Consider the following 27,163-nt stretch of genomic DNA (forward strand, 5'->3'; position numbering starts at 1 on the left):
AGGATGAAAAGGACAGGGGCTCAAGCCCCCTTCGCCCCCCCTCTGCACGTGCCTGTACACCTTTATATATATATATATATATATATATATATATATATATATATATATATATATATATATATATATATATATATATATATATAAACTATCACGAACCACACACTCCATACCAGTAAGTGGCAGTAATGCTACTAAATGTTTGTTGCCAACCGCCAGTAAATCCAAGAAGAAGAAGGAGGAGAAGAAGAAGAAGAAGAAGTAGTAGTAAAGGAAGGTGAAAAATGGCAGAAAAAGGCGGCGGACTGGCTCGGACGGTGCTGCAGCAGTGTTTACACGCCAGACTGCAGGTTCAAGAAGCGGATGAACAGCTGGAGGCTCAATACGCCCAGGTACAAATATCACGAAGCAATATTTAGATGTAAGGGAAATAAATCCTAATATTTACCTAAAGAAAACGTTTAGACGCATTTTCATTGAAATGGTAAATAATTACAGACTTTTTCCAATAGATAAAGAACTGATATCCAGTCAGGACTGTAGAAGCACTCTAAATAATGTTGAATAAATAATGTGACAGCAACAGTTATGTGAAAATATAAAAACATGATCAATAAATAGTATATATATATATATACTGCTCAAAAAAATAAAGGGAACACTTTATGTGTTAAACACCTGTTTAAGTGTTCCCTTTATTTTTTTGAGCAGTATATATATATATTTACATCATAGTATAGTACCAGTTGTAACAATCTGTGAGGATTTTACAGGAGGCAGTGCAAAATTCTTAAGCAAATATGTAAACATTAAGCCGTATTAAACCGTCTCAGCGTGTGCAATTCTATGGGTTATAGTTTCAATAATGGAAAATAAACACATTTCATTTCGTATTTATTTTAAAATAAAAACTGTTGAGCAAAATTAGACTAGCAAAATTTATGGTTCAACTTTTTATATTCAAGGTAAACAAAAAAAGTAGCCAATTGTCGTGAAACTGGATTTCTTAATCATTACCACTCCATCACCTTGGGCAAGACATTTCATCTGCCTTGCTTGCTGGTGGAGGTCAGCAAGTCAGTGGTCAGTCAGAGGCATCCCCAGCTCCAAAGAAGTTTAGCATTGGCTTATTTTGGTGGCAGGTAGACTAAACAAGCTTTTATTTTATAAACACATAAAGAAACCTTTATGTAACCTTTCAAATAAATAAACATCCTTACTGTTTACAATAAGGATGTAAACAATGACATGTATAAAATGTTCAGTAATTATGCTCAAATTTGCGTAAACATTAGCTCATACATCACAGAAATCCAATATTTCCAATCTCTGAAGAATGCAAAATTAATCCACTCAAGTAAGACTAATAATAATATTACTCAAGCGAAAGAAAAGCAGACAGGATGAGGATCAGCACCTCCAAATCTGAGGCCATTGTCTTGAGCCAGGTCAGGGGGATGTCCTGGCCCTAGTGGAAGAGTTTAAGTGTCTCGGGATCTTGTTCACTAATGAGGGAAAAATGGAGCAATATATCGACAGGCGTATCGGCGCAGTGTCTGCAGTGAAGCGGGCGCTGTACCGGTCTGTCATGGAGAAGAGAGAGCTGAGTCAAAAAACAAACCTCCTGATTTACCAGTCAATTTACGTTCTTACCGTCATCTATGGTCATGAACTTGGGTCATGACTGAATGAACGAGGTCATGGATACAAGAAGAAGAAGAAGAAGAATTACTTTATTCATCCCAGCAGGGAAATTATTTCGCAGTTACAGCAAGAATTTTTTATACACAGATTAACACACACACGACGGGAGCTGCATCTGCAGGCAGCCAGCTGAGCCGGCGCCATTTTTGAAGGAGGACATGCGGCAAAGGTCGTTGGGACCGGGAGTCGAACCCGCGACGTCCGCGGGTCTAAGGCCTCCAAATGTGGGGCGTGCTAACCCCCTGTGCCACCACAGCACGCCCCAAGCCATACAAGCAGCTGAAATAAATTTTGTCTGTAGGGTGTCTGGGCTCTCCCTTAGAGATAGGGTGAGAAGCTCAGTCATCCGGGGGAGACTCAGATTAGAGCCGCTGCTCCTCCACATCGAGAGGAGCCAGTTGAAGTGGCTCGGGCATCAGGTTAGGTGCTCATGTCCCATTGGAAGGAGACCCAGGAGACACCGGAGGGACTATGTTTCTCGGCTGGTCTGGGAATGCCTTGGGAGCTGGAACAAGTGACTGGGGAGAGGGAAGCCTGGGCCTCCCTTCTTAATCTGCTACCCCCGCAACCCAACCCTGGAAAAACAGAAGAAGGATGGATGGATGGATGGTAAAGAAAAAAGTACAGTGCAGTAAAACTGCTCTTTTTTCCAAAACGTTACTCAAGTAAATGTAACCAGTACTACCCACTTTTTAGATAACAAAATGAGTAACCTATTCTTAACAAGCTTAACGTAATATATTGACATTAGCTAGACATCATTTATCTAACATCCTGCATCCAACGGCATTAATTAACTCATTTGCTTGCTCAAAATTCCTACACTGTGTGGATTTTGTGTGGGTGATTAATCAAATTCATTTGTTAAATCAATTAAGCAATAATCCACAGACATTTCTATATGACCAGGAAAGGGCTTATAGTGCATTCACACCAAACGAGTCTCATCCACTTCATGATGTGCTGGTCGGATACAGGAGCACCTTCAGGCAGAGACTCATTTTGCCAAAGTGAACCACAGAAAATCATTTCTGCTTGTAGCCATTAGGTTTTACAATGCCCAAGTCTGAGTACGTTCAGAAGAAGAGTGTTGTTTGATCAAAAAATTCATGAAAGAGGGGAAAACATATAAAGAAGTGCAGAAAATGATAGGCTATTCAGCTGTTCAAATGCTCTAAAATGGCAGCCAAAACCAGAAAGTCGAGGAAGAAAAGAAAAAGAAAAACCTGATCCCCTCCCTCCGACAACTGGATCACAGGGCAATGTTCCAACATGATAATGACCCCAAACACAACTCTAAGACGACTGACCACTGCTTTATTGAAGAAGCTGAGGGTAAAGGTGATGGACTGAGCAAGCATGTCTCCAGACCTAAACCCTACAGAACATCTTTGGGGCGTCCTCAAGCGGAAGGTGGAGGAAGGCAAAGTCTTGAATATCTGCCAGCTCCATAATGTCATCATGGAGGAGTGGAAAAGCATTCCAATGGACCTTACCAAGCTCCGCCCACAACCGACCCACGTGACCACAAGTCTCACAAACACAGCCTCTCAGTACGTTGTTTCTATGTAAACATGACTCAATTAGTGCATCATTTCTACCGGATTTTCACAACATATCAGCTACTACAATGGACAGAGGAACTAACAAGTTCATGTCATCATCTGGGAGGAGGTTACTGGTTTCTCAGTCACAAGCTGGTTGCAAACCTGAGGCCAGCATGTGTCAGTCAGTTATGGTAGATCTGAAATTTGGTTTGATGACCTCAATATGAGAAGCTACAGACTGATAGGAGGAACCAAAGAGCTCTGTAAAGGTAAAGGCAAATCTTCTGAAGTTGGGATATAATTAATTTAATTTCACATAATTACAATAGTAGAAGCCATTTGTTTGTTAAAAGTTATTTTGAGGGAAGAATAAATTGACACTGTTATATAAGCTTCACACAGATTACTTTTCATTGTCAAAGTGTCATTTTGTCAGTGTTGTCCTATGAAAAGATATTCTTAAATATCTGCATAAATGTGAGGGGTGAGTCACTTTTGTGAGACACTATGTTATTACAACCCTCCCCCACAAGATCACTAAGGGTAAATTCTGGCACTGGGTGTAACAAAAATCAGTAACCTAAACAGTTGGTGTCAGTAGCAAAATATAGTTTATTTTACAGTTCAAGTAAAACCTCAATCACAGGAGACAAACACAGGGAAGCTTTAAGCTTCAGGGTCTCTGAGGCCAAAACAACAAACAAAACACCCCCCTTTTAATTATAAAATTTAAAAAACACCTTCTAGAAGAGAACTGAAAAAAAGTACAAAACCTGAACTCCCTGGCTAACCACAAAACAGGAGAAAACAGTTAAACAAAATGGCAGAGAACCCCTACCAGCTTCCACTGTGAATAGAAACAACTGAAGCTCTTTGTGGGGTGGCTGACGAGCTCCAACACATTGTACCTGTGGCAGCCAGGTAGAACTGAAACACAAAGAGAGAGCTCTCCCATTAAGAGAGCCCCTAGAGGTCAGTGACCATAATATATATATATATATATATATATATATATATATATATATATATATAGACACACATACAGTACAGACCAAATGTTTGGACACACCTTTTAATTAAATGAGTTTCCTTTATTTTCATGACTATTGACATTGTAGATTCACACTGAAGGCATCAAAACTATGAATAACACATGTGGAAATATGCACTAAACAAAAAAGTGTAAAACAACTGAAAATACCCCTTATATTCTAGTTTCTTCAAAGTAGCAACCTTTTGCTCTGATTACTGGTTTGCACACACTCTGCATTTTCTTGATGAGCTTCAAGAGGTCGTCACCTGAAATGGTTTTCACTTCATAGGTCAACCTGCCCTGTCAGGTTAATAAGTGGGATTTCTTGTCTTATAAATAGTCATGAAAATAAAGAAAACCCATTGAATTAGAAAGGTGTGTCCAAACGTTTGGTCTGTACTGTATATATACGTAAAAAAATAAGAATATATATTAAAAAAAAAAAAAAAAAAAATATATATATATATATATATATATATATATATATATATATATATATACATATACTGTATGTGTGTGTCTCTTATGGTTATATTTGTATCAGATGAAGCTTTAGACATATCAGTGTTATATATTCCAAACGTCGATCACAGCTTTTACAAATAAGGTTTTTTAAAGGAAAGTTGGAACACTGTCCCTGGCGTTATTCACTATGCTACCATCTTGAAGCTCAGTCACATGATCCCTCTTCCTCCATGTGCTGACTGGTGACTGGTGGTCACGGCTCGCTCGGAATAACTGAAGACCATTGATCTGGAAGGCTGAGTCTGGCATGTTGTTGTTTCTGTTAGGCAAAGAACGGCACAGTTCTTATCTCTGTGCTCATTTGTAACAAATCCGTTTCCATTTGACCACTGCTTTTCACACTCTGCTGTGCCAGTCCATTGTCCTCAGGAACCTGAAATCCTACCAAGTGTGGATTTCAGTCTCTGATATATTAACAGTGGGATTGTCTCCAATGGCAATCAGCTCGGCTGAGCTGCACTTCAGCTGAAAAATTGGCACTGAACTTGTGCCCAAAGCAGCCTCAAGTAAATTAAAGTATTGCTTAATCTTGGGAGCTCAAGATGCCGCTGCACCTTTGTGTGCCACCATAGCAACATCTGAATATTATCAAACATCTGAGATTACCCTTGCTAATTTTCAGATCAACAGAGGAATGGTGATCTACGTCTGCTTCTTTAAGGGAGCCACAGATGACATCCTGCCAAAGATGGGTTAGTTTTATTTTATCTTTTTTTTTTTAACCAAATTTGAACCATTAAGAAATGTAAGCTTCTCTATAAATCCCATGTTCTTCCTCCTCGTGTAAAGTGTCCACGCTGCTGAACCTGCGGTTGTGCGAGCTGCCTTCTGGAAAGAGGGTTTCAGTGTTGGAGCTTCCTGGTAGCCTGTTGATCGTCCCTCAGGCCACACTGGGTGGAAAAGCCAAAGGGAAAGGCATGCAGTACCACAATAACATCAGCAAAGAGGATGGACTGAAGCTTTACAGCTCCTTCATCTCGCTGTGTGAGAAAGAACTGATGACTGCTGCTGGAGAGACTGGGAGGGAAGCTGAGGTGACTGTGAGACATGGAACATATGGACAGAGACAGGTGCTTCAGCTGGACACTAACGGACCATACACACATCTCATGGACTTTTGATATGTTCTATTTTACAAGGCTGACGGAGATGGTGTTAGTCTGTGAGTTCATGGAAATGTAAATCTTGTGTGGTCATAAAAAAAATGTTAAGAATTGTTTGGCTTTTAAAATAAAAGTTTCACTTTTATTTCCCAATTAATGTTTAATATATAGATCTCTATATAGAGATATACTTGTAGTGCCAATAGCAACGATGAGAGACATCTGGTTCTGCGATGTAATGAAAATGAAGCGGACCTGTCCTGATCAGTCTGAACTGAGGATTGGGGTGAGTGTAGAGCATTTTTAGTAATGTCATAAATTTATCACCAAAGCCAAATTTTTGGAGAACCGAAAACAAATAGTCCGACTCAATTTGATCGAATGCCTGTTGAGTATCTAATGAAATAACCACAGAGGCAGGAAGGTTGGTCCGGTGCATAACATGTAGGAGTTGACGAGTGTTTGAAAAATAATACCTGTTAGGGATGAAGCCGGTCTGGTCAGAAAGAATCAGGTAAGCTATGTGTTTATTTAAACGAGTAGCTAATACTTTGGCAACTATTTTTTGGTGGCTGTTTAGTAAACTTTAAAGGACATTATGAGGCAACATAGAGCAATCCCTGCCTTTTTTCAGGAGAAGACAAATATTAGCACCATACAAACTCGGAGGATTTACTCCCTCCCTCACTGACAAGTTCATCATACGGAGAAGAAGAGGGGCAACCAGATCCAAATGACTTTTGTAGAATTCTCCTGCAAACCCATCTGGACCACAAGATTTACCAGAAGATAATGAACTTATCACAGATTTGATTTCTTAAATTGCAAAATCAGAATCCAAGTCTGCCCTGGCTGATTCATTCATTCATAAATTGTTTAGGAAGTCTTTCGTAACAGAACTGGTAGCACTAGATTTGGAAGTGTACAAATTACTGTAATAATTGAAAAAAACCCATCATTTATGAGTTTAGGGTCAGCTAACAGTTGGCCAGAGGGGGAAGAAATTTTATGAATAGCTCTCTCTGCCAGTGTGCCTTTTACTTGTCTGGAGAGCAATCTATCAAGCTTGTCCCCTAGTTAAATTTTATTTTGTTCAAGTTTGCGAATTTAATTGCCAGCTTGTTCCCCAAGCCTGTGATTGTATTCAGATTTTATCTTCAGGATCGTACTGAGTATATTTTCATTAGAATTCTGATAGCTGTTCTCCAAAACAGCCAATTTAGCCTGAATATCTGCAAGACGCTGCGATCCGGCCTTTTTGATTTTAGACTGATAAAAAATAATGTTACCCCTTAATACCACTTTAAATGACTCCCACAAAACTGAGTCAGATACTTCTCCATTGAGGGAAGGGGGGCCCCGATGATCCTCTCTGCTGTCCGCACCACTCTCCTCACTTTCTTCCAGTCGGAGGCGCTGCAGCCTCCACACCACACAGAGAGGCAGCTGGTCAGAATGCTCTCTATGGTGCTTCTGTAGAACGTCTTGAGGATGGCAGGGGCAGGTGTGCTCTTCTCATCCTCCGCAGGAAGTACAAGCTTTTCTGTGCCCTCTTGACCAGAGACGTGGTGTTCACAGTCCAGGTGAGGTCGTTAGTGATGTGCACCCCCAGGAATTTGGTACTGCTGACCACCTCCACAGCTGAGCTGTTGATGAGCAGTGGAGCGTGGCTGGGCCGGTTCTTCGTCTTGTCAACGTTCAGGATCAGACTGTTGTCTCTGCACCAGTCCACCAGCTGCTCCACCTCCTCTCTGTAGTCCAGGTCGTTGTCGTCTCTGATGAGGCCCACCACCGTTGTGTCGTCCGCGAACTTCACGATGTGGTTGGTGGCGAACCTGGGGACGCAGTCGTGTGTCATCAGAGTGAACAGCAGAGGGCTCAGGACGCAGCCCTGAGGGGAGCCTGTGCTGAGGGTGATGACATCGGAGGTGTGTTGTCCGATCCGGACTGACTGAGGTCTGTCGGTGAGGAAGTCTAGCAGCCAGTTGCGCAGGGGGGTGCTGAAGCCCAGGTGTCCCAGTTTTTCTGCCAGATGCTGTGGGATGATTGTGTTGAACGCTGAGCTGAAGTCCAGGAACAACATCCACACATGAGTGTTCTTCTCCTCCAGGTGAGCCAGGCTCAGGTGTAGGGTGGAGGAGATAGCGTCCTCAGTGGAGCGATTTCAGCGGTAGGCAAACTGGAACGGGTCGAATGTGGGGGGGAGTCTGGAGATGATGTGTTCTTTTACCGGCCTTTTGTGTTGGTAGTCTGAATGGTTAAAAAAGGATTGTTTTCATGTGCAGCTCCATGTCAAGCTTACGCAAACAAACATTAACATACAGTAATAAATAAACTTTAGATCCATTACTCTGAAGAGGTGCCATCCTGAGAGGTGCAATTCTAGAATTGCATAAAACAAAACAACCTGCATATGAACTCCGGGGAAAGTATTTTATTGAAGAAAAAAATGATGGTGATTGTTCACATGCCAAACAAATTGTTTTGAGAGTCCAGTCTGTGCATATAGCACATACACTAACAAAGAACAACCATCATACCTCACATTCATAACAAATAGAACTGAAGCATTTGAAAATATCAGTGTACAAGTTTCCGATAGCAGCTCCAACTGTCAACTCTGATCTTTCTAAAGTTGAAGTTTTTAAATTATGCAAGATCTTTCTGTTTTGTTAATGACCAACAACAAAGAAACTGAGATAAAAACAATCTAAAGTTGGTTTTTGCTGATGTTAGACCTCCTGGTCTGATTTGATCACAGCCCAGATTATCCCCTGGTGAGGTTGAATCAACGCTGGCCTGTGTAAGCACGAAACCAGGAAGTGACCGAGGCAGCAGCAGATGAAATCATTCCTCCAGAATTAGCCGGTGGCTGGGAAACCTGCAGAGTACTCTGGGAAAGATCCATTGACTGCAGAAGTAAAGGGAGAAAAGTTTGTCAACCAAAGTCCCACAGGGGTTCAAACATAACTCATTACTCTGCTTATTCTTTTTATACACTTCAAATCTTTTAAATCTTTAATTTTACTTGAGTTTTTTCTTTTTTTTCTTTCCCATATAACCACAAACAAAGTATTTTTTTGGGGAGGGGGGGTATAGGGTGTTCATGCCTTTTGAGCAACAAAAGGCAGTGCATATCTCCACTTGAGGATTATGGTGGAGGCACAATCCTGGAAGAAAACATGGTAGCTGCTGCTAAAGCTAGTTAAACCTTTATTTCACCAGGCAAAGAACAATTTATTATTTGCAGCGTTAGACATTCTATTCTAACACAAAGAGCTGTGATTCTCTGTCTTTGTGGGATGAACCAATATGCAGAAGACAGCAGGAACAGTCTCTGTCAGATCCTCAGAATGCAGCTTGAATCATGTTTCCAGATGTTGTCAAACAGTCATTTTTATAAGAATGTAAAATGCCATGTTAGAAGCTTCAACGCGCAGGGTGACACGATCAGTCGGATGGATGAAAAGTCTGACATCATGCTGCAATGAAACACATTATTAAGGTGTTTTTTTTTTCCCTTAAGAATTCTTTTATGCACTAGTTGTTTTTATGTGAAAGTACTTCAACAGGAAGGGGGTAGAGAGAATGGGGTAGGGGGCAGAGAAACATGGGGTAAAGGAACTGAAGGCAGGAGCCGAACTTAAAGACGGACTACAGCCTCTATCTGCAGGGCGGCTGCTCTAACCAGTGCACCATGTAATGCGCCTATTCCGGTAGCCTTTTTTGGACTTTGCAGTACCCATTTGGTAAATTACTGACCTTTTTATACAATTCGAACCGTCTGACTCACCTAGTTCATCTTTCATTTTGTAAGAAAAATTTGTTATGCGTGATTGCGACTAGTCCCCTTGTAAAAAGTCATTGCAGATAAAGAGTAATCTACTAGTTGACACAACCCCTAATATATATACAGTATATATATATATATATATATATAAATATATATATATATATATATCCTTTTACTATAGTAGACTTAAACCTGTGTTTTAGTGACATAGAACAACATGAGGCTAAATCCTTCTCTCAACACTGGCTTTTGACATTAGCATGTCAGTGTGGATAAATGGCAAATTCCAATCTCTTGCCGTTTGCATACAGATGACTCTAAATTACACATGCATCATCCAGTTTCCACCAAACTGGATATAAATTATCCGTATTAACCTCTAAAGAGGCAAATAGGATTATATCTAAATAAAATAATCTTTGCAATCTAGTGCACAATAAATATGCACCAGATTTGTTGTGCATCAAGTGAGCACTACGAGACACATTGATGTGGTAGTTTTATAACATCACTTAGGCCCATCCACTCAGAGAAGAAACTGAACATTATTGGTGACTTTTGCAGCTTCTCCCTGTATATGATATAGGATTGAAACCATATCCACTAAGTCTTAAAAGTCACACAGGATGTTAGAAAACCTACAGAAAGCACCCACCAGTACTTCACCAGAAAACAGTGACTCCTCTCTAGAAGGTTGGATTTCGGCTAAACCAGTGGTGCCCCAAGTCAGTCCTGGAGGTCCGGCATCCTGCATGCTTTAGTCTCTACCTGGTTTAACGCACCTGGATCCAATGATGGCTCATTAGAGGCCTAAGAAGAACACCGACCTGCTGAAAAGGTTGTTACTACCACCAAGGAGAGAACTAAAACATGCATGATGCCGGCCCTCCAGGACCAACTTTGGGCACCACTGGGCCAAACGTTTAATTTTTCCAGCTGGACTCGAACTGAGACGGACTGAAGGTGATTTGGAAGATTCTGCAAATGCGCCCCCTGGTGGACGCATGTGGGAATGCACGAGTTTTCAATGCTGCTTGCAACTTTAGCTATGTATTGTGTTTTTAACCACAATGCGTAGGAAAAAAAAACCTGAAAGTGTGCAATACTTCCACCATCTGGTCTGGAGTGTGAACTGGAGCTAATGCGTTCACTAACAGATCTTACATCATACATCTGAAAATGGATTGGGTAAAGACAGCTTCCGTGTTTTAGTTAAACAACTGAAAACAACAGATCATATTCTGAGAGATGTAAAACTGAAGATAGCTGCTGCATTTAGTGTTAAGGACAAGAGACATATTTTGAGTCATTTTTGTCTTATAAACCAACACTGAGGCAAAGACGGCAGGCAAGAAAATTATCTAACTAGTCCTATGTCAGGTCTATAAGGTTATTAGCGGGAAATAACGGAGAAATCAACGATAAAGCCCAAGAGGAAAAATGAGCGACACAAAGTCTGGATTTTGTGAGTGTGAACGCTGTGGGACGCACTTTGCATGTACAAAATGGGCGAGTAATGACTTAAATAATACCAGCTTGTGAAAATCTGCCTTCAGGAAAATGCTTAGAAATAAACAATAGTATAAAACGGTGTTTAGATTCCAATATAGCAGTTAGCCTAGACTGTTTTCATGCTGCCATAGAGCTACCGGTGGAATCTACACGCATAAAATCCAGCATAAGTAGCTTCACTTATTGATCTGGAAATGATTAGATGTTTAGCGTTGTTTTAATTTAACTGAGTTGTGTTTATTTGACACTTAGCTGTCAGCTGTGAGTCATTAGCATGGAGCTATCAGTAAGTATGTTATGACAAAAACTGGGATGTTTACTACCGGTTACCTTCCTGGTGACTAACGTGGTTCCCGTCCATCAGTTTCATTCAACGGGACGTGAGCTGGGCTGCAGTCCATGATCCATTTCTTGCGTTATTCCAGACTCCTTTTTGGTTTTGGAAATGTAATAAATTGTATTCCACCCTCTGTATGTTCTGGGTGACGGATTGCATATTACCCACTGACAACTGGGACCTTGATTATCTATTATTTTCCTCAAAATCTCTCTGACCCCAGCGTGTTTTCTATGATAGATACTGTCAATATTGTCGGAGAACTGTACTTGGAACGCTAATTGGTCAGTTGGTGACAAATGCCCTGAAATGATTGGGGGAGGATCACTCATCAATTAGTGGGGCCCTCTTGCTGCCAAGAACCTCAGCACCACTAACAGCATTTCAACTTGGATTTAGTCAATTCTGGGAGAGATGGCCTAATTTAATTGGCCAACATTTAAAGCAATCGGTGATAATTGCAGTTTACTGAGATGTATTTGTGAACAAGCAGAGCTCAAACTCAAAGATTAAACTCAACATCAGACTGTAGCCGTGGTAAAAAAAATTATATAACTATGAAGATTGTTTTTTGAACGTTTACAAAGTAAATTTGCCAGCTCCTTAAAATCTTAAATTTAAATGTTAAACAATTTAAAATCTTTTAATTGATCTATGCTGAAACTATTAAATCAACTTTAGCAGCATTGAAATTCTCAATAAACAAATGTTAAGCATTTGCATATGTGGTCTGTGTTGAAATGTTAGCATTTACAGGAGCCCTAAAGGCCTGGGGAGCCTGAAGCAGCTACTTAGTTTATTTGGATTTAACAGAAGTGCAAATACTTGATATTTATTTTAATTGTATTTTTTTTATTTGTTGTCTTTAAGACTCTATAATTGTGGGTTTATATAGCATTTCACTGACAATAGCTTCACGTAACATAATTACCCAGTAATATTTTTAAATTTACTGTCAACATCTTTTAATACAAAAACACGATGGGCCGCTGGTGGACCGCCTCAACCACCGGGCTTAGCAAGTTTTCTGGGAGAACACCCTTTATCATGTACAATTTTCTTTCTACTTCTCGATTGTATGCCACTTTGTGTTGGTCTGTCACATTAAGTTCCATTAGGGCTGAAATGATTCCTCGAGTGATTCGAGTACCTCGATTCTTAAAATTTCTCGAGGAAATTTTATCTGCCTCGAAGCTTCGTTAATTTATATTTTATTATTTAGCGTACCGTGTTCCGGCCGGGTTATCACTTGCGTTGCGCGGAGCTCTCACTTTCGCCTGAGTTGTTGACGAAACCTAAGTGTTAGCAGCATAACGTCCAGTTTTCAAGTTCAGCCTGGGAGGATTTTATTGTTTGATGATAATGTCTGGATCTTTGTCGTTTTTCGGGGGACCAATAAGCATCTTTAAAATGACTGGTGCGATGCCTGGAGTACGGCAGCTTTTCTCCTCCTGGAGCTGCTGCCTGGTGGCGGTTCAGAGCGAACAGCGGGGAAGAACGCTGCAGGTGTATTTATACAGGTGAGCGGATAAACTGTACACTGTGGGCGGCTGCGCATTAGAAGATTAACGTAAGTGTAGCTTTACGGACAAACCGGAAAATTTATTTCATATCATCCCAGTCGCCACTAATGGGTGGCGATGCACATCATGATGTTACATAGCTGGTAGATGTGTTTCTGTGTGTGACAAATGCAGGTGTCAAATCCCGTCTCTATTATTGCTGAACATGAGAGCTATAAATGTCTGGGCAAGGTGAGAGTTCATCTATTAAACTGACTTAAGATGAATACATAAACCAAAAGCTGGAGTATAGACATTTTTTATAAGCTTATTTGTAAGCCTGCCTCTTTATTATTAAATTGAATATAATTTCAGATTTTTGTATAACTTTTCTTCAGGTTAATTTAGAAAGTGAGCTATTTTTGTTACAAGTTAATTTTTTAAACTACAGAAAAGTTGTTTTTAGGGAAGCTTAAATGTGAAAAATTCAACTGAATTTTGAATTCAAACTGAATATGTGATAGTAATACTGCTGTTATGTTAGATTTACCACTGTTCTATTTGATCTTTTTTTATCTGATTACTCAATTAATCGTAAGAATAATCGACAGATTACTCGATTACTAAAATATTCATTTACAACAGCCCTAGATTCCATTGAAATATGTTTATGTTTGTCTTTATAATCTGATAAAATATGTAAACGTTCAAGGGATACTAATACTTTTGCAAGCCACTGTATGTGTTCTGTTTTACTTCCTGGTGTTAAGATATGTTCAGAAATTCAACATTTCTTTTTGTGCACAAGATGAGGACATTTTTTACGTCCTGTAACTCTACCAATTTCTATTAATGACATGATGGAAAATTCTACTTTTTGCACAACAATAAAAAAGTTGATGACAGTTTATGTTTTTGACAAAATGGGATACCAAAAAACAGGAAGACCTAGAAACACTAAAAGCTACAAGTGTTTAATAAAATGTGACATCAAACAGGTCAATCTTCACCACTTCCTCTATGAGCTACTATTGCCATCTGAAGAACTGCACCCTTCTTAACCAAAAGCAACCAATCACAGCCAGGAGGAGGTTCTTAGTACTGTCAATCAATGCTGCTTAACTTCCTAATAGCAGAAAACATCTTATCTTTACAGGAAAACTGTCACTGGTAGCTATGGTAACTAGTCTGAGCACTCATGACAGGAAGAAGCTGTCGTGGGAGGGGGAGTTGGTGATGAGCAGCGCCACATGAGATTGCGATTGAAAGCGCTAAGACCCTCCTCTTGGATCTGATTGGTTGATTCTAGGTAACACTGGGAGAAGTTTATCAACATATGATCTTTACCATACAATCATGACGTAATAACAGTTTCAACAAATGTGTAAAAAAATGTTTTATTAAAGTTGCATACTGCAGTTTTAATTTAAGTTTTTTTGTGTGTGTAAGAAATCCAAGTGGAGTAAAAATATTTCTGTGTTAACTGGAGTATTAGTCATAACAGACAGCTCTTTGCTGGCTTCAAGAGCAGTTAAACAAGTGTTCTAACCTGAGAGGGAATGTCACAGAATCGTGGACTGGGTACTGTCTCCCAGTCTGTGCCCAGGTCCGTCTCCTCATCTGTCACTGATTCATCTCCACTTTCCTCAGTCAACCCCGATGCTTCTGGCTCAACAAACTCTATGGACTCCTCCAGGTCAGAGCTCACTTCGAATGAACCAGTCCTGCAGCAAAACACATAAAACCTCAAACCTTACTGACCTTACCATGGCGCTGAACCATGTTGTCTGAATGGACAGTCTACAAATGTAAATCTCAGATAAAGACAGTGTGGCTTTGTTTCAGACAGGTGTTCCCACAGTGCACTGAATACAAAAAACAAAGAACTGGTCTTTCATTACCACAACCCTGAGAAAACCCAAAGACAAAGACGAACTTCAAACCTTTAAAGCAAACACTGACAGGCCGACTTTAGTGAACTCACCTGCCCAGGTTATTGTTGTCAAGGGAAACCAGAAACATGATGTTCCTGAGAGTGTGATGAGGATGAAGCTTTTCACTGTTGACATGCTAAACACAAAAGAAGGCCAGAAGTTATAATCAGCTGTAGAAAATTATAAGCTGCAGTCACAAGCCCTAGAAATATGATGCACCTTTTCTCATTCCCTTTCTACATATTTTTCAAATGTACATTTTACTAGACTCAACCCTAGACAAGACAAGCTTTTTATAAGCACTTTTAAAACAGCAAAATTGACCAAGATGCTGAAAAGACATTATATAAAAACATTTACATAAAAAAAGGAAAACACATAAAAGATGTTAACACAACTTGACAAATAAATTGACCTCTCATGCTGGGTCAAAAACCAATGAAAAAAGATGGGCTTTGAAAGCAGATTTAAAAATAGACATTGATGAGGCCTGCCTAATGTGAGCTAGCATTACATTCCAAATCCTTGGAGCTGCCACATATATTAGAAAAGTCTTATCAATCCTTGAGCAATTTACCAGCAGTACATAAAACTTAAAAGTGACTAACACATGGAAATTAAAGGAAAAATCAAGTACATATCCAAAACAAATCAAACATTATAAAAATAAATTGGCTATGCATTTTAGATATTTACATAAGTCAAATATTAAACTAAAGCCTGTTAGCAATGATGGATGGCTGGGTTGGTAAATAGCCTGTAGTTTATAGCGCTTAAAGTCCAGAGGGCCACAATTAATCACCCACACATTCACACACTGACAGTGACAAGCTACTGGACTGTAGCCACCATAGACATAATAAAGAATAGACTGATAGGTATGTTCTCAACCTACATAAAAAGAATCACAGACAACATTTATTAGTTTTCAACCAAGCTTTTGCAAAAGGAGAAATCACAGCGAGCTGCCCACCACGAGTTCTGAAAACCTCCTGCTGAAGCTTGCCTTTTATATTCACAGAAGGGAGAGATAAAGAGAAAACATAAGTTTTGTCTCTGCACACAGGTCATCCAGTACTTTCTCATGGGAGCGATTTCTCACAAGGGCAGGGGGAACATTCTGTTTGTTAGAGATAATCATGCTACACAGACATTCTGTAAATGTGGGTCAAAAAGCTTCAACATAGCGTTGATTCATACACAGTAAACCTAAAACCTAAAAATGAAAAGCAAGTTAGTAATGTAAACTACTAATATAAGAGTGATATATGTAAAACTACTAATGTAAGAGTGATAACAACACATAATAATTCTAACAGACTCCCTATTGGCTGTTCGGGCACAGGAAATATGGTGGCCATCTTGGAGCAATTGCCCCTCCTACTTGGCTAAACCAAAACAGCAGAAGAAGCCTAGGCACTGCCAGATATTTCTGTTCAAATCAACAAACTATTGATGTCAAGGATTGGGGCATAACTTTTTACAAGTAACATCAACATATTATTGTCTATATTTTGTGAATAGAATATTACTATGCTGTACTTATGTCCACCGGCGAAATGCTGTATGAGATACTATTTATGGAGTTGTTTTTGTGAAAGGATTCTTGGCACCTCTTTGGGTCAAACTGACCTGACACTCTCCCTTTCCTTGCGTGCGAAGCGCAAAGTTGGACCAAATATGACTTGGGAAGTTTGCTGTTTGGACAGATAAGAACAACAATTTGTGATGATTTGGGTTATTCGGCAATTCTGAAATGGAGCAGATGTTGAGGTCAAGACGTCCCAAATATTTTCAAGGAAGTCCAACACACACTCAGTCTAAGGGCTGCCAGAATCCTTACATAAACCAAGGACAGTATTGCTATTGGTCGAAACTTTCCAACTCACATCAGTAAAGATGGGAGTAAAAGAGGGTGATAAGAATACGGGGAGATTTTTGGTTTTTGTACCGATGAAGCTGTAAGACGAATCCGTGGAAGAGTGTAATAAATCTCCTAACCAGTCTTGACCAGCAGGAAGAACTGTGCGTTATGTCTTTACCTATATACTGTATTTATGAGTTAGCCACCTTTCAATTCTCCAACAATGCTACATAATATTAGCTATGATGTTTGGTATAATACCAGGGTTCAGCCCCCACTATGAAGCTAACCAAGAGTTCATAAATCTTAAAAGTTTTAATTATTCCCTAACACTCATTTAGATTATCTGACACAAGAGCCTACCTTAGAAAGAAAACATTATACATATTATTATAAATATATTATGATATACTGTATGTCTGCATTCTAATCAGGGCTTGTTAATCCTGCTTTCTGAACGGGGCCCTGGAAAAAGGACAGAAAACAAAGCAAACAGAACATGTATTATGCCATGTTGGTTATTTTGTTTTTTGGTTTATTTCATTTCTAAAACCAGTTTTAGTGATGTAATGAAGTGATGTGTGAATCACTTCAAAAATAGTGGCAGCATTGCTGCAGCTAAATGTAGGTCCTAAATAAACTAAACTAAACCAACAAACCATGACAACAAACAACATCTGCATAAATAATAATAACTGCAACAAAAGTTACACAGTACAAGTTAGCACAAGATGTATTTATTGGTGGCTACAGTCCAACAAAGAGGACATATGAAGAACTCCTATGGTGGTTATCAAATAACACTTCCAGTGTATTGGGGCTGACCTGTGAGAAACAGAGGTGGAGGATGTTGGTGTTGAGCTTGTTCAGGGATCTGGTGAAGCGATGCCGATTGAGATTCTCTCCGCAGAACTCGCTGAAGAAACAAGTTAATCACCAGTATTATGGAGAGCCATTTCAGCCAAAATTAAATAAATAGGTAAATAAATAAGTAATTGGCCACTTTATTCCGATTTATATTGATTTATTTATGCATTTATTTATTATTTCATCTAAATGAATAAGGAAAATGGAAAAAGTCTAAACAAATAAGGAAATGGAAAAATAAATAAATGCAGAAATACATAAAATAATAAATAAATAATTACATAAATAGGAATAAAGAAGCCAATTACTTACTTCTTTATTTACATATTTATTTAGTTAATTTTAGCTGAAATGGCTCTCCATACAGTACACCCTCAAGCCATCATATTAAACTGCATGGTGCAAGGCTGGAGCAACCACAAAATGTGCTACCTGTTGCAGAGCCTCTTGGGGAGGTTGACATCCAGGATGTGGGACAGAATGGTGACCAGCTGGGTGGCGTAGCACAGTGCAGCACTGATGGTGTGAGCTGGGTTAATGTGGTCGAGCTCTGCAGGAAGATACATGAATGTTCAATTGAAATATTCCGTCTCCTCAGAGATGTAAACCATTTCAAGGAAACACAATGACTTTCCATGTCCAATTTGGTGACTGTTTCAAATTTGAAGTTTAAATATTTGAGACTTCTTATGACTGTAAAATTTATTTAAGCTATAATTCATTTCATTTGAGAACAAAATACACAGGACTGTCTAAATTCTGACCTTTGACGGAGGTTTTATTTTTACAAGCCACTCCAAACATTTTCTATATCAACACCAAACATACCAGGAGCTGGGACATTTTTTTTTTTTTTTTGGAGGTTCAATTTTAAAGTACACAATTCTGAATAAAATACAAGTGCTTTTTTTCCATTCACCGAGTCTTCCAGTAATATGCTTGAATACTGCTTTCTTCTTTAATGTGTACCATCCTACAGTGTGGCATTAAGAATTGTTTGGCATTACACCTTTCTCTACATTTCTCCACGCAACATGTATATTAAACCTATGAGCGTGCTTGTTTATACAAGGTTTCTATTAGGGCTGCATCTAACAATTACACTATCAACATAGTGGGAAGTTTTCAAATACTAAATTAGTTGATGATTACTTGAATAATCAATTTAATTGTGTTAGCCCCAGTTTCTACATAAAAATGTTCAGCAGAAGGCGTTAGGAGCCACAGACCTACTCCCTGAACCTGAGGCAGTCACGGGAGAGATTGGAGCCATAGACATCCAAAAGTCCCCTGGAGTGCTGGGCCCCTGTGGGGGCCACAGTGGAAACATCTGCTGCCACTCCAAGAGATGATTTGTTATTTGTTTTGATGATGATGTCTTTTGATAACTAAAACATGACGAGATTTGTGAGTTTTCATAGACAAAAATGTTAGTGGATGGTGTGTCAGACAAGATGGCACCTGTGTGTGAGGCTTGCCATTTCTCGCTGCCAAGTGTGTGTGTGCCACTTTTGTTTATTATCATTAATGTCGGTTCACTACTTGTGTATGATTACTAAACACTGCAGGATCTTCGGCTCTCTGTCAAAGATTTGATGAAAACTGGTCAGGGTCATGGTGTGAACGTCTCAGCTGTTCCGCTTCTCTGGTTGGATACTTGCTCACCTTTGTAGCAGCCTTGCTCCACTTCCTCAGCGTAAACGCTGGCGCTGCCGGAGTAAACATAGCGGCCAACTGGTAAAATCTAGGGCTTTCTGCAAGATTTCCTGAAGCTTCTCTAAGAAATGGAGCGGTACCTGGTCTCTTTTCTGCACCCACCTTCACTGGACCCCACTAATAGTCGGCTGGTATATGTCGTTGGTTCGGATGATGCTATCCGCCTCCGTAGCCCCCGCTGCCCACCTGAGTGAAGTTGGCCCCCCAATCTTTTTCAAATCTAATGAAACTGGTGTCAAATGTTTGTGCTGGTTTTTGCTGCAAAAACCTGCACACATTTTAAAAAAATAATTTGGTGTCAATCAACTGGACTACATTTGTGCTGGTTTGTGCAGAAAAAATGTTTGTGCAGCTATCATTTTAAAGATAACAAAAACATTTCCAGGGGTCATTGTAGGTCAAACAGACCCCCACATTTACAAAATAAAAAAAGAAATTGGAGTCAATCAACTCTACTACGTTTGTGTTGCTTTTGCTTTGAACATATTACTGAAAATTTAAAGTCAAGAAGTTTCATTTATTCCACTATAACCAACTCATGACCAGAATTGTATATAAACCACTTATTTCTCTTGATTATGTCACATTATTATACATAGAACTGAATATTCAACAACATTTTATGATAAGATTGATTTGTTTAATGAACTCTACATTCAACCTTTAATTTTTGTTTCACCTACTGCTCAAAGTTGCCTTTCTGCGTGCATGAAATGTTATTCGTGGTGTCAACAGTGTTGAAAAACCTTAATCCTGCATCTTAGTAAGTTCAGAGCAACACATGGTTCATTTAGTTTACTGTGAAAGATTGTTAAACATAAACCCGAATTGAACAACATGAACTTTGTTGTTCAACAACAACAAAAAAACCAATGCTAACATTTAATATTTAAAATAAACTATGCGTTCAACTGGAGAAAAAGTTTAAAATGTTGGTTACCAAAATACAAAGCTACCAGAACATTGAAGGCAAGTTTCCTTTGAAAAAATATATTGAACTGCCTTAGCCTCTCAAATTTAATACAATAATTCAAACAGCTTCATCAACTAACTCACCAAATAAAAAACAACTTTCAGGAAATCTGGCCACATTCCTTTGTGTAGAACACAATGTGACAGCATATGCTGGTGTTTTCTGATGGTGTTGTCATTTCCTTTCTGAGGTCATTGTACATTTTCCAGGTCTGTGAATTTGGTAATAAATCCAGTCACATGCTTTCCCATTTATTGTAGAAATCAAGATAAGAGTCGTTTAATTAATATGACAAGAATGCAGAACAAGAACTTCACATGCAACCCAATAATTATTAACAGCACTTTCAGGGATTTTTATACATATCTATACACGGACGTGGCTGACCCGGAAGATATCTCCTCTTATCTGAGCAGTATATCTCTACCTTCTGTCACGAGAGAGGATCGCGCCTTCTTAGATTCTGCTATCACTCTGGAGGAAGTTTGGGCTGCAATTAAATCTATGCCAAACAAAAATGTCCCAGACCCCATGGGTTTCCATTGGAATTTTTTAAGTCATTTTGGCCAGAGATTCAACCAATATTCATGCCCGCTGTTAATGATATTTTGAGTAATGGCATCCCCCCTCGTGGAGACACGCCTCCATCAGTCTGCTTTTAAAAGAAGGCAAGTTCCCTGGATTGTTCCTCCTTTAGATGTATTAGTCTGCTTAACGCTGATTTTAGAATTGTGGCAAAAGTATTGGCCCAAAGATTGGAAAACATCTTCCCTAAAATAATAAACCCAGATCAGGTAGGATTTATAAAAATGAGATATGGCACAGACAATATATGACGTGTTTTAATGTTGTTCAATATCTTAATATTCACAAAGAGCCAGCACTAATTGTTTCCCTAGATGCAGAGATGGCTATTAACCAAGTTGAATGGTTGTTTCTTTTACAGGTGTTACATAAATTTGGTCTGGGACCAAATTTCATCCATTTCAAGCTTTTATTCAGACCCAACAGCCTAGGTTAACACAAATGGCTTGATGTCTGAGCTATTCGAGAGTCATGGGGTTTGTAGGCAGAGGTGCTCCCTTTCGCCCTTATCGTTTACGTCGTTTATTGAACCTCCGGCCAATATTATTAGGACTAATCTGGATGCATCTGGAATCAATATAGGCAGTAGAAACCATATAATTTCACTATTTGCAGATGCCGTACATTAGTATATGTGCAATCCTGAGAAATAAATTCCAGCAATCCTGGAATCTATGGCTACGTTCAGTGATTTGTCAGGATACAAAATCAACATAGGAAAGTCTGTCACACCCCTTTTACCACCCCCCCGCCCCCAGAAAGGTTCATGCAATCTCACCTTTCAAATGTCTGTGAGAGACTTCAAATATCTGGGTAGTTTTGTTACACCTGATTTGAATAACTTGAAACTAATTACTCACCTTTAATTCAGAAGATTAAAAATGATTTAATAAAATGGGCTCCCCTGCCAACCTCTTTATTAGGGAGAATTAACACCATAAAAATGAATATTCTTCTGTGACTGAACTATTTATATCAAAATCTTATCTGCTATCTATCCTCTGCAAACTTCAAATCAATAAATTCTTATTTATCTTGCTTTGTCTGGAACAACAAACACCCAAGAGTCAAGTTTTCCATATTAACTAAGCCAAAGCATGTTGTAGTTTATCTTTACCTTCTCGGCAGCTTTATTATTGGTCAGCACAACTTAAAATCATATCAAATTGATTTATGAATAGAAGGAACTCTTTATGGTTAGATCTGGAATTTCAGTCTTGTCTCCCAAGCTAACTTAATTCCCTTTTCTTTATAAGTGGCATAGACCAAATAGTTCTTCTCAGAAGTAACTTCATTGTTTGAAATACTTTGCTGGCTTGGTGAGATGTGAAGAAATACAGTGCCTTGCAAAAGTATTCGGCCTCCTTGAATTTTTCAACTTTTTGCCGCTTTTCAGGCTTCAAACATAAAACTGTAAAATTTTTATTATTTTGTGAAGAATCAACAACAAGTGGGACATAATTGTGAGATGTAACAAAATTTATTGGATATTTTAAACTTTTTTAACAAATAAAACCCTCCAAAGTGGGGCGTGCAATATTATTCAACTCCTTTGCATTAATATTTTGTTGCGCCACCTTTTGTCACGATTACAGCTGCAAGTCGCTTGGTTTTGTCTCTATTAGACAAAACCAAGAACTTTGAGAGACTGAAGTTCTTGCGCATTCTTCATTGCAAACCAGCTGGAGCTCAGTGAGGTTGGATGAAGAGCGCTTGTGAACAGCAGTTTTCAGCTCTTTCCACAGATTCTCTACTGGATTCTGGTCTGGACTTTGACTTGGCCATTCTAACACCTGAATACATTTATTTGTGAACCATTTCATTGTAGATTTTGTTTTATGTTGGAAGATAAATCTCCATCCCAGTCTCAGGTCTTTTGCAGACTCCAACAGGTTTTCTTCCAGAATGGTTCTGTATTCGGCTCCATTTATCTTCCCATCAATTTTAACCAGCTTCCCTGTCCCTGCTGAAGAAAAGCAGGCCCAAACCATGATGCTGCCACCACCATGTTTGACAGTGGGGATGGTGTGTTCAGGGTGGTGAGCTGTGTTGCTTTTACGCCAAACATATCGTTTTGCATTGTGGCCAAAATGTTTGATTTTGGTTTCATCTGACCAGAGCTCCTTCTTCCATGTTTGGTGCGTCTCCCAGGTGGCTTGTGGCAAACTTTAAATGAGACTTTTTATGGATATCTTTGAGAAATGTCTTTCTTCTTGCAGCTCTTCCATAAAGGCTAGATTTGTGCAGTGTACCACAGCTGTAGATCTCTGTAGATCCAGAGTGATCATGGGCTGCATCTCTGATCTTTCTTCTCCTTGTTCCAGATGAAAGTTTAGAGGGACGGCCAGGTCTTGGTGGATTTGCAGTGGTCTGATACTCCTTCCATTTCAATATGATCGCTTGCTCAGTGCTCCTTGTGATGTTTAAATCTTGGGAAATCTTTTTGTAATCCAATCTGACTTTAAACTTCTCCACAACAGTATCAGAGCTGCATGGTGTGTTCCTTGGTCTTCATGATGCTCTCTGCGCTTTAAACACAACCTGAGACGATCACAGAGCAGCTGCATTTATACAGGACTTGATTATACACAGGTGGGTTCTAATTATCCTCCTCAGTCATTTAGGACAACACTGGATCATTCAGAGATCCTCACTGAACTTCTGGAGTGAGTTTGCTGCACTGAAAGTAAAGGAGCTGAATAATATTGCACACCCCACTTCACAGGTTTTTATTTGTTAAAAAAAGTTTAAAATATCCAATAAATTTCATTCCACCTCAAAATTGTGTCCCACTTGTTGTTGATTCTTCACAAAATAATAAATTTTTTTAGATCTTTATGTTTGAAGCCTGAAAAGCGGCATAAGGTTGAAAAGTTCAAGGGGGCCGAATACTTTTGCAAGGCACAGTACCTAAATATCTCCTCCACCTTCTGTTCGTTGTCGCAGTTAACTTTGAACACAGATTTACCTTCACAGATTAGAAGCATTGGTTTGTCTGAGTGGTCATCTAAGGGACTGTCAATTATTATGAACATACTGGACTCTGACTCTGTTCAACCCTTTGAACAAGTTAGAGCTAATTTCAATATTTCTAACAGAGATTTCTATAAATTCCTACAGATCCGTAATTTTGTGAGTTCTCTCACAAAATGTCTAAGTTAGAAAATATAACTGTCATGGCAAAGTCTCCTATAGGACTTATCTTTAAAATACATACAGTACAGACCAAACGTTTGGACACACCTTCTAATTCAATGGATTTTATTTATTTTCATGACTATTTATAAGGCAAGAAATCCCACTTATTAACCTGACAGGGCAGGTTGACCTATGAAGTGAAAACCATTTCAGGTGACGACCTCTTGAAGCTCATCAAGAAAATGCAGAGTGTGTGCAAACCAGTAATCACAGCAAAAGGTTGCTACTTTGAAGAAACTAGAATATAAGGGGTATTTTCAGTTGTTTTACACTTTTTTGTTTAGTGCATATTTCCACATGTGTTATTCATAGTTTTGATGCCTTCAGTGTGAATCTACAATGTCAATAGTCATGAAAATAAAGGAAACTCATTTAATTAAAAGGTGTGTCCAAACTTTTGGTCTGTACTGTAGTTTGTTATCTGGTTCTGATTCCTTAAGTTATGATGCTATGAAACTGGTGTGGGAGCATGACCTAGGGCTGACGTTCAATCCAGCAAATTGGGGAGAGATCTCTTTCCCAACTGCACCTCGGTTTCTATACATGAGCAGAACTTTAAATTCTTCTACCAAACTTATTATACACCTGTTCACCTTCAGAAGATGTTCCCTGATGCTTCAGATCTTTGTCATAAATGCAAAATACATAGGGGCACATTTATTCATTTATTTTGGTCTTGCAATTGTATTCACATTTTCTAGAAAGTGGTTCATCTGATGATACAAGGGATCGTTTGTTAAACAGTCCCTACTAACCCCCTCCTTCTGTCTTTTTAATCATGCTCCAGACATTCTACTTAATCCAGATACAAAATCTTTACAGATACTAAATTTCTGCCCAAGAAATGTATACTACTGAGATGGTCAGCACCACAGGCCCTGCAGTTGATATGTGGATATCACAAATTTCTGCTGTTATCTCAGTTGAAAAACTGACTCACAATCTTCATCAAACATCAGACAAATTCTGGAGGATCTGGAACCCATTGCAATCTTTCTTACATAAACTGTGATATCAACTGGAGATGAGAACTGACCACTCCACCCTTTTTGTTACATTCAATGTGTCACTCACTCTGCTGCCCTTTGACAGTTTGGGGACTTTCTACTTTGAACCATACCCGGGAATGTCTGTATTTTGTGTATTAAGGCTGTATGTATGTTTTCATGTAGACACTGCAGTGCTCCTTGTTGATTTGGGTTGGGTTGTTTTTATTTGCTTTTGTTGATGTTTATATAAAGTTCTGAAAATCAATAAAAAAATGTTTCCAGGCATCATCAGCGATCAACCACCCCCCCACAATTACAAAATCAAATAAAATATTCCTGAGGAAGAAACTAGATGGACTGATGAAGAGGCAGCTGGTTCTAATGAAGGACTGCAATTCTATTTATTGAGCCACATTGTTCAGGAAGCAACAATGACTCCAACATTTCTGGGGAGTAAGAACATCTGTTGCCTCCAAATCACAAAATGGTAATAACAGACCTATGCATATAATAATTATTCCTCTTTAATTAAAAATAATCCAGTTACTTAAGTAACTTGTTCAAGTTCTGGTGTGTCCCAACATGTGAATGTTCTGGGCAGGTCATGAAACTAGAATAGTGTAAAATTTCACATATCGCTGTTTGGTTTCCACCAGGAAATTTTGTGAAGTTTCCACTGTCACGTCTCCCTAAAGCTTGCTGTGAAAAAAAAAAAAATTACCAATCACTTTTAGATGAAAACACTCGGGTTTATTTCTATATTGTGCACAATACACAGAGCTTAAAGATAATAATGTAGCAGCTCCGAACAAAAGCTCTGCCAGGCACAGTCAACACATGGGTTTTATTTCAAGGATATCTCTTACAATACACTACATCCGGCTGCGCGCCGCTCCGCTACAGTGCATCCTCTGCAGTAAATACCCACACCCTATTATCAATGACAGCACTTACACTGTGTCTGCACTGCTGAGAGTGGCATTGCAGTGTGCCGCCCTTCAGTAGGGTGGAGCAAAATTAGAACCAATTCTATTTTTACCAACGCCAGAGCAAGTGCCAAATCATTCTTGGAAGATAACACTGCTGTAACAGGAAGCTGCACGAGCTCAACATCCGTATTTTCTAAATAATTCATCAAGACAGACTACTTTTGCACTAAATAGTTCCTTTGTTTATGAAAATATGGGTATATTTATATATGGTGTCAGTGTGTATGAGTTATGGCTCATGCCATGCATATTTGGAGTTCATTCTGAAACAAATTAAGTTTCACTCTCAAGTCACAGCAGGAGTACCAGTCAAGGCGGAGAGAGCAGTGGGCGGCAAATATTAAATTTGGAAGTTGAGAATTTTTGTATTTTATATGACACCATTCATTATTTTTTATCACTGGCTTTATTGTGTGATCTCTCATTTCCTGCACATGCGTCTTGCAGAACCTCTCTGCGGTTCACAGCGGAGTGGAGCTCAGAAGGTCTGTAAGCAGGGAAAATTGCTCCAGAACAGCTGCAGTCTGCCTGCAAAGTGGGGATTGGTGCAGAGCAGTGTTGAGCTTATAGTTTTTTTCAGAAAAATGATTCATTCACTGTTATCTTGTAGCTTAAGTCCTATAGGAACATGAGTCTGTGTGTGTGTTTGACTACATATAAAAATGAATGAACAGTATGGCGCTAACTAGGAGTGGATGATATTTCAGAGCATTCTGACCAATGATAAAATTTGTAACAAAAACCCCCAGAAATCATAGTTACTCATTTGATAAAATTAACTCAACAGGTTTTTTGCAGTATTATATAAAACCTAAAAAAACACAAAAAACATAAGTTTATGTTCCTGCAGCCATATTTAGGAAAGAATACTTTCCTAAATATAGTAATATTTAGGAAAGTATTCAGTCTCAAAGTATTAAAAGAAAAAATTTCCTTCTGTTTCTGTTGTTTAGATTAAAAATGTCTGAACAAAATAGAACAAAAGCTATCATACT

At 38.9% G+C, this 27,163-nt stretch overlaps 2 protein-coding genes across 2 annotated transcripts in view; one reads left to right on the forward strand and one right to left on the reverse strand.

The window, feature by feature from the left end:
• Positions 1-236: 236 nt before the first annotated feature.
• dtd2 (D-tyrosyl-tRNA deacylase 2 (putative)) lies at positions 237-6,054 on the forward strand. Its single transcript, XM_005814412.3, has 3 exons — positions 237-389; positions 5,429-5,498; positions 5,596-6,054. Exons 1-3 carry the CDS (start codon positions 282-284, stop codon positions 5,925-5,927), a joined length of 510 nt encoding a protein of 169 aa, XP_005814469.1. The 5' UTR covers positions 237-281; the 3' UTR covers positions 5,928-6,054.
• Positions 6,055-8,306: 2,252 nt separating this feature from the next.
• The window catches only part of atg14 (autophagy related 14), a 31,841-nt gene continuing 12,984 nt past the window's right edge, over positions 8,307-27,163 (reverse strand). Inside the window, exons 7-11 of the mRNA XM_023352754.1 lie at positions 18,151-18,268; positions 17,677-17,767; positions 15,038-15,123; positions 14,603-14,777; positions 8,307-8,820 (exon numbers count right to left, since the gene is read on the reverse strand). Coding sequence (XP_023208522.1) covers positions 8,698-8,820; positions 14,603-14,777; positions 15,038-15,123; positions 17,677-17,767; positions 18,151-18,268 — 593 coding nt within the window. The 3' untranslated portion in view covers positions 8,307-8,697. The remainder of the gene's footprint in view (positions 8,821-14,602; positions 14,778-15,037; positions 15,124-17,676; positions 17,768-18,150; positions 18,269-27,163) is intronic.

Source organism: Xiphophorus maculatus, chromosome 19 (assembly GCF_002775205.1).
Source record: "Xiphophorus maculatus strain JP 163 A chromosome 19, X_maculatus-5.0-male, whole genome shotgun sequence".
In the NCBI taxonomy this organism is placed as follows: Eukaryota; Metazoa; Chordata; class Actinopteri; order Cyprinodontiformes; family Poeciliidae; genus Xiphophorus; species Xiphophorus maculatus.